Genomic DNA, 8,304 nt, shown 5'->3' with positions numbered 1-8,304 from the left:
TCAGTCTCCAGTTGTGACTGTCACTTACGGACAGACAAATGCCTAGATTCAGAGTCGTGAGAGGCCCTTATTTTTTCCCCGTCTTATTCATGAGTAACTGGAGTCTGCAGCCGACAGAAGACAGCAAGGACTTGGCTTTGCGGATTAGTCATGACACACAAACAGAATATTTATCTGATCTTAAGCCTCAAATCACAAGAATATGAGGACAAAGTACCTCTGAGAACAGAGTGAATATCACATACACACATGTGCACATGTGCACATACACACCCACACACACAGGGACTATTGCATATTGTTTTGAGGTCAAACATTTAAAAGCCCTGTTCCCACTTTCACGTCACATCACTTTAGCAGTATGCATGCAATAGTGACACTTTTCAAAAGGTTTATGTAAGATCCGTTAGATCTACAAGAAACCAAAACCAAGAGGAACGGGTGGGTCAAGGTTTCTCTCAGAAACAGGGATTCTTCCTTTGGACTTCAGACCCAAGAGGCCAGGGCTCTTGAAGAAGCCAGCTGTGCCCTTCAGAGGTGTGGCTAACAGTGGCTGATTCCTACTCAGGTCTAGGTTGACAGGAAGCTAATAACCACGGAGGGAAAGCTCTTCACACTGTCTAGGTCACATTCGCCTTGAGACCCTGGTGAACCTGTCTTACTGATAAGCAGTCAGACAGAATGCAGAGGAAAGGGAGAAAACAGGGCAAGAGGACAGAGGACAGTTTCTGGGCTGCGAAGCTGTTTGTACAGTCAAACCTGATCCAGGTTGTGTCTGCTTGAACTCTTCAGGAGGGCATTTCCAGTGCCAAGCTACCTGACCCTTCAGTTCCTGCTGCCGCCCTTGGGGTCCTCACTGCTTTCCCTTCCTCACAGCCATTGATCTACACTACAGGTGTTTACCTTAGCCCTCCTTAAGGGCTGTTTGACTCTACCAACTGACCCTGCAAAATCCCCATAGGCAGGACAAAAAAAAAAAAGAAATAGTTTTGCCTTGATTTATTTCTGAATTCTGCCCAACTTTTTATTGTAGAAAACAAACTGTCCCTTAAAGTAACTAAAAAAAAAAAGCAGTGCCCTCTTCTGTCCCTTCACAAGTGTTTCCTGGTAACAGGGGCAGAGCTCCCCGGGGTCAGGGGCCAGGACAGGGACAGTGCTGGTGAGTCATCAGCCAGCCCTTCTGTCTCCTTCATTTCCAGATGAGGATATGAAGGCCCCCAGCATCAACCCCTCTATCACCAGAGCCTCACCTGACGGAGAAGCATCAGCTTCCCCTACCCTGCTACTGCTACAATAAAAACTTAATACACAAACACAGACAATCCCAGATCACACTGCTAACAGGAAGGGTAGATATAACAATCCCACTGGGAAACAATCAAGACTTTTGAATCCTCTTAGGTGGCCCACTTCTAAATCAGCACTGATGAAAAACAGAAAAAATAAACAAATAAACCTTCCCGTGGAACTGAAGAGTCTTAAGAGTTGATTAAAAACCAAGACGAGACCTTGGTTTTCAAAGTGGCACACTATTCAGAGAGCTGACTGGACCACAGGGGTTCTCCACAGTCTCAGCTGAGGGAGGTGGCTTGGGATGGCTGAAGCGACATCTCCCAGGGCTCATGTACCAAGGCACTGAGCAATCTGTACTTCCTGCGAAACAGAAATCTCCCCATCTTCCTATTCACGCTTGTGATCAGAGGTCCCAAAGGTGTGCAGAGGACTGCTGTGCTGCCCACGTGTGGGAGAGCCAGGAGGTAGCTAAACTGACCAGCAGGTCCCTTCTAATGTGGCTGGCTAATCTCAGGAGACAGAAGTCTCTCAACCACAAACAGTGCCTGATGTCTGACTTATATTTATCTGTAAAATGGAAGTGTCAAGATACTTGGAAACATATTTTCTTTGAATCCTGAGTAGGCTGGAATACTTCTCAGTTAGCAGTTAATGACCCCATTCCATCATCAAACACATTTAAAGGGAAGAGGCAAAAAAAAAAAAAAAAAACAAAAAACCTTTGTTAATATATGGTTAATATTGCAAAGAGCAATACTGTGCATGGTTAGGAATACCAGGGGTAGTTCCTTGCCTTACACATCTTTAAAGGTAGGGAAACCTAGCATGAGCATCCAGTCTGCATGAACCTGTGTCTAGAGTTGTGCTTGGGTAGCAAGGTACACATGGCTGGCCACATTAACCCAAGACTGTAGAATTCTCTAGACCAGAGAAGAAAATCTTAAGAACCACTTGTCAAAAGCCTGAGGTTCTTTAATAGCCTGTTAAAATGGATGAATATGCTTTTTTTTTTTTTAATTAAAGAAAAATGTAGGCACATAAAAAAAATCTTTCAGGGATGAAAGATATGGAAGGTTTCCCTAATTCCAAGCCTATCTACTAACCAAATGCTCTGATAAAGAAAAACCGGAAACAGGCCAATACAGCCAATATACAGGACCAAACTGAAACACAAAGATCTGCATTTCTTTTTCTCTGGACGTTAAAATAAATTGTAACACACTGGATTAAGCCTTCGCTGAACTAAAAAGGAGACGCTGGCCCCTCCAGTCTCTAAGGAGAGTCTAATCCCACAACCTTTTCAAAAGGGTTCCTCACCCAGTGAGTTCTGCATTACTGGGTCATGTATGAGATCTGAGGGAAGCTATTAAATGGGGTGCATAAATAAGGAGGGTTCTTGTGGGGGGCATCTAGTGTCATATAAAAACACAGTAGATTGTGTCACATAGTGTGGGAATACAGAATCAATCCATGCAAGGAAAGCCACCCTGCAATGAGGCAGCTCTTAATAGGGCAGCAGCCTGGCACACACCTGACCCTTGGATATCAGTGGTCCAAACCTCTGCCCAACAAGGATCCTAAGAGTTTGCTATTCTTTCACTTTAGAAAAAGAAGCTTCTGGTATACCCATTCCTGCAGCCACAGCTTCCCAGTCAGGCCCTGGGGACTACCCACAGGCAGAGAGAACTCGTCCAGCTGGGCCAGGAGGCTTCCAGTCACCTCTGTCTCATATGCATATATATGGTTTTGTGTTTCTTAAAATAAACTCCACGAACTCATAAAGCTCTCATCTGCAATCAAATGCAAAGCAGAGCACCCTATCAGAGGCTCTGACACACACATGAGCCTCCAAACAAGTCAGCCTGCCGGCCTCGGGGGCCAGCTCAGTTCAAAGGCAAGGGAGACGCTTCTCCAGAATCCTTGGAGGCAACGAGTAATGCCTTCTTCAGATGGGCTTATACAGCAGCGTGGTGACATACTTCTTCTTGTAGCGATGGGTTGCGCTAAGGACCATCACACTGTCCTGCAGAGGAGAGAAGCACATGCAGCTAATTTGTTAATTTGGGTGGCTGCTGGCTCTTGCTGGCTTTCTCAGTCTTTCAGAGTTTTTCAGTCTTTTCAGCGTTTTGCCACTCTTGTGGCAAAACACTCCATCCAAAAGGTTTGAGAAGGTTTATTTTTGGCTCACAGTTCTAGATTACAGTCCATTATGCCAGGGAAGCCAAGGCATCTGGATGCTGAAGTGGTGGAGCACATCGCACGCGTGCACATCTGTGTTCAGCATGCTTTCCCCCACTTTATCCCGTCCAGGATACCCTGTCCAGGGAATGGTCTGCTCACATTTAAGTTGGTCTTCGTAGGCCAATTAATGTATTCAATATAATTCCCCATGAGTATGCTCAGACTCATATCTCTGGTTGTCCTAAATTTTTTTCAAGTTGACAACACTAACCAACACATTTACTTTTAAAGAGACAACTTGAAATAAGAGAGGCTGTCAAATCTCACTCGGTTCCAATCTAGTTCCTGCTGTGATGTTGGTTGGTATCCTTGAATAATTTACACAATGGTCTTTACGTCCCTCCATGCCCCCCTTTAACTTTTTTCATACAGGATAAAAACTACCATTAGCTATTATCTGATGGCTCTGACTCTTACAAGAGAAATCAGAAAGTATCTGGCACATACGAGGTCATGAAGAAATACTGACTTACTACTTTATTCTGCTTCTCATTCCAAACTACACTAGTGGACTCAAGCCTAGCAACGAAAACAAATATGCTGGCAACCATTCCCAGAACGAAGTAGTAACTGTAGTAAGAAAGGAAAACGGTTCTTCTCAACGCTCCTTTGTAAGCCCAAAGCAGGTCCAATTGCCACTTAATGCCAAGGATGAACTGCAAACGTCCTGTCTGACCTGGAAACTGTGGAACTTCCTATCCACCATTAAAGGAGAAGAAGGCTCTCTTAGACATCCAGCGTGCGGGGTCAATTCCAAATGGCAGAATGACTGAGAGAACCCAAAGTCAAGCTGACCCAACAGGACTGTCACTTGTACTACAAGCCATACATAGGAGCAAAGACACCAACTGCCAAGATGTATTTGAGAGCATGGGTGTGTCACAGAAGAGATGAATGACAAGGGACACTAACTGAAAGTCACAGAGTGGTCAGAGGAGACAAAACTCAATTAGACCTCCAAGAACCCCAAAATTCCAATGCTGTCTTCCTTCACCCTGTATTGTCCCTGATGAACGTGTCCCACACAAGCACTCTGGTTAGACTGGGCTAGCAGCTGACACATGGCCTAACAAGGGGGAAGCCAGGCAGATGCAACCCTGCTCAGGAGATCTGTAGGTTGGGGAGCAGGTGAGAGAAAGGCACTGGTAAGAAGTCCTGTGTGATGACAGGAAAGCTCTTGGACAAGGGCTGAGAGGACAGAACCTCAGGCCTGTCTTACACTCACTGGCAATCTGACTTCACTGAGTCTTGGTCTCTATCTATAAAACAGGGGCTAAAAATAATACTTACATCTTGAGGTTACCATAAAAGATAAAATTCAGTGAATTAAGCTTTTATATACAACCACACACTCTATTAAAGTCAGCTCTATCAGAAGTAAGGCTGGATCTCTCTGCTCTAGCTTCACATCTAAGAAATACGAGCAGCTTACAGAGAAAGCACTGGGAGTACCCTAACGTACTTACGCACAGTCTCTCAGTCTGAAGGCTCACCTCTCCAAGTAGTTCTCATGAGGTTCAGCTTACACAGTCACACAACTGTACTTTAAGTCAACAGCCAAGCCATAAAGACATTAAAGCAATGGAGAAACTAAGGACTCTAGGACAGGGGTGGGAAACACAGGGAACCAACCCCCAGTCACGTGACTCCCTCCCTACTGATGGGAGCACCTGGTATATACAACTAGGATGGGGCAAGGAGCTTGACTCCCCATTTTAAAAGGTGAAGTTTTAGCCGGGCGGGGGCAGTGGTGGTGCATGCCTTTAATCCCAGCACTTGGGATGGGAGGCAGAGGCAGGCGGATGTCTGAGTTCGAGGCCAGCCTGGTCTACAGAGTGAGTTCCAGGACAGCCAGGGCTATACAGAGAAACCCTGTCTTGAAAAACCAAAAAAAAAAGGTGAAAAAAAAGGTGTCTCATTCAAGCATTTGTTGAAGGAAGCTAAAGCTGATTTCCTGCAGAAGGAATTCAGCCACTATGAACTCAAGCTTAAGTAAACAGATGAGACAAAGGGCCCAGCCACCCAAGGGAACTTAGAAGCAGAAAGACCCTATGACTGACAGCTCAGCCCTAACACAGACCAGAGACTGAGGTTTAAATCCAACAGCTTGCAAGATAGGAAGAGACAGCTCGTCTATAATCTGACCATCAGTGCCAAGTGCAGCTTTAAAAGCAGCAGCAAGTGAGTTACCACTGAAGAGCTTGAGGGACCCTTATCCTTCCACTTAGGAGGCTGTGGACAATGAGGGCCGCCACTTACCTTAATGGACAGTGCATAGAGATGGTTCAGCATAACATGATTGGGCTCGGGAAGTAAGGCTGGGTCACACTAGGAGAAAAGACACACCCCCGCCAAATGTGATTAAACGCAGACAAAACAAACAGCTTGCCCTTCCCCAGAGCTCTCTGACTGCTGAGAACTTTAAAGAAGAATACTTTGTCTCCTACAAGTCATGCATTCCCAGATCATAAAATCGAAGAACCCTCAGTCTAGGGCAGAAAAGCTAAGCCCCAACATCCGCTAATTTTCCTTAAGAGAATTAAAACAAAACCCTTGCTTAGAAATATAGATGGTTTGGGTTAAAGAGAAAAAATAATCTTCCTAGGAGCTATCAACTAAGTGAAACTGTGGTTAAAAATATTTAATATAAAGTTGTGAATTTCTGTATATCCCCAAGGAGAGTACCCCTTATCTTGTGTTGTAACTGAAGTCAGAATACATATCAATGCTAGCAGTTTGGTTTTGATTTAACTAGAAACACACATCTATAAATTCTGCTATTGGTACCTAAAGAAATTACAGTTCACTCTGGGAAGAAGGGTCCCACCATGCAGCTGATGTGTGCCCGGCGTATTACCATAACTATGACAGACAGGCCCAAGGTTCCTAATGTTGGCCTTGATGGTCCTAGAGATCCCCAGATGCTCTAGAACCTGCTCAGGATACTCACAGAAATGTTAGTGTCCTTGTTAAGAATGACTTGGAGTAGGTGAGGGGGCAGGATGGGTGGGGATTTGAATCTCTCCTCAGATCGAAACACATACATTTCTTGACCATAAGGCCCTGGGGGTGAGCTGGACAGGTCTGAAAAATATTTATGCAAACGTGAAGGAAAGTTGATGGGTTAGTGAGAATGCATGGGGAAAGCTATCATCGCACAGTCATTAATCTTAAATGCAGTACAAGCCCTGGAGCGTAAGAACTTGTGGCCTACTGCAGCTGGAGCTGTCAGGCTGGAAAAGAAATGTCTGAATCAACCTGAGCATGGACCAGGAAGCTTCCCAACAAGGGAACATAATGTAAGGAAGAGATGAGAGGCCAGGACCTAGGCTCCAGAAAGCCAACACTATTTGTCAGCCATGTGACCTTGGACAGATCCCTTTTGTTTTGGTCAGTTTGCTTGTCCACAGATAACTATCTTCCTAATTTACAGTGCTTTTGAGTAAATAAATATGAGAGTGGTTAAGATGATGTTGTGGACACAGTATGAAAAGATTAGAGTTCATAATTTTCCCCTACCAAAGCGACAGACAACATTACACACTCTAAGTCTATAACAATTACAGCAGACAGAACGAATGCAGTTGTAGTCAAGAGTGTGCAGATGTCCCACCACAGTAAGGTGCCACCTTCGTACTCTCTGGCATGGCTGCCACTGAAAAGGCAAGTACTGGCACAAAGGTGGAGAAGCTCAGAGCCTACAGTATTCCCACTGTGGGCAGAAATGTACAATAGTTTAAACACTTTGAAAAACAGAATGGTTGTCTTCAAACAGTTAAACAAACTTTGTAACCCAGTAATTACACTACATTGCTGGGTGCAACTCCTCAGATAAAATAAAAGCGCACGCAAAAACCTGAGCGTTCATAAGCAATATATATGAGAGCTCCAAAGAGGAAACAAAACCCAAATGTCTGTCAACAACGGATGGAGAATCAAAAAGGAACTGTCATACTGTGGACTTCTGCTCAGCCATAAACAGAAGCAAAGGACCGATACATGTTTCAATAAGGATGAGCCCTGGAAACCTGCTAAAGTGAAAGAAGCCACACAATGTATGGTTCCATTTATACCAACTGTCCGGAACAGGCAAGCCATACAGCAGAGGCCTTGACAGACATGGGGCAGAGGAGAAAGGGATGGAGATAGTCCTTCTTTTGAGGTGACAATGGTTCTAAACCTCAATATACTAAAATAAAATAAAATAAAATAAAATAAAAAAAGGATAAATTCATGGTATCTGGGTTATACTTAAAAAATAAAAAGCATTCAGGTTAAATCTATAAAATTAAATGAATTATGTTTTCATTATTTTAAAATTTTTACATTTTATAGCTCCAGAGAAAACATCTTAGTAATAGTATATTTTAATAACTCAGATTTGCTTCAAATAGAAGGCAAAACAATGCTGTGTTATTACACAAAACTCAAAAATAGACACAATAGGCAACTTTTCACAGGCACTTTCCATCATTCTGGCCACTTCATCTACAAAACACTGTTGGGAAATAACATAGGACAATTTTCACATGCTGTCCTTTATACTAAACATACAAGTTGGCCGTTGAAAAGTCACACACATGGCCACACCCACTACCTGCACATTCCTAATAAACGCTCTACGCCTTACATCACTGGCTGGCTAGAAACCCGAGTGCACTCAAAGTGTGTTGTCCTCCTGCTACATCTATGACTGTCACAGGCTCACTGCTCTGTCCTCCCGCTACATCTATGACTGTCACACGCTCACTGCTCTGTCCTCCCACTACA

At 44.0% G+C, this 8,304-nt stretch overlaps 1 protein-coding gene across 4 annotated transcripts in view; it reads right to left on the bottom strand.

The window, feature by feature from the left end:
* Positions 1–80: 80 nt before the first annotated feature.
* The window catches only part of Prkab2 (protein kinase AMP-activated non-catalytic subunit beta 2), a 17,589-nt gene continuing 9,365 nt past the window's right edge, over positions 81–8,304 (bottom strand). For all 4 annotated transcript variants that reach the window (XM_031374938.1, XM_031374937.1, XM_031374939.1 and 1 more), the window contains 3 exons: positions 6,485–6,618; positions 5,794–5,862; positions 81–3,316 (listed from right to left, as the gene is read on the bottom strand). In XM_031374938.1, coding sequence (XP_031230798.1) covers positions 3,239–3,316; positions 5,794–5,862; positions 6,485–6,618 — 281 coding nt within the window. In that variant the 3' untranslated portion in view covers positions 81–3,238. The remainder of the gene's footprint in view (positions 3,317–5,793; positions 5,863–6,484; positions 6,619–8,304) is intronic.

Source organism: Mastomys coucha, unplaced genomic scaffold (genome assembly GCF_008632895.1).
Source record: "Mastomys coucha isolate ucsf_1 unplaced genomic scaffold, UCSF_Mcou_1 pScaffold16, whole genome shotgun sequence".
Classification (NCBI taxonomy): domain Eukaryota; kingdom Metazoa; phylum Chordata; class Mammalia; order Rodentia; family Muridae; genus Mastomys; species Mastomys coucha.
This window is presented reverse-complemented; position numbering and strand designations above follow the sequence as displayed.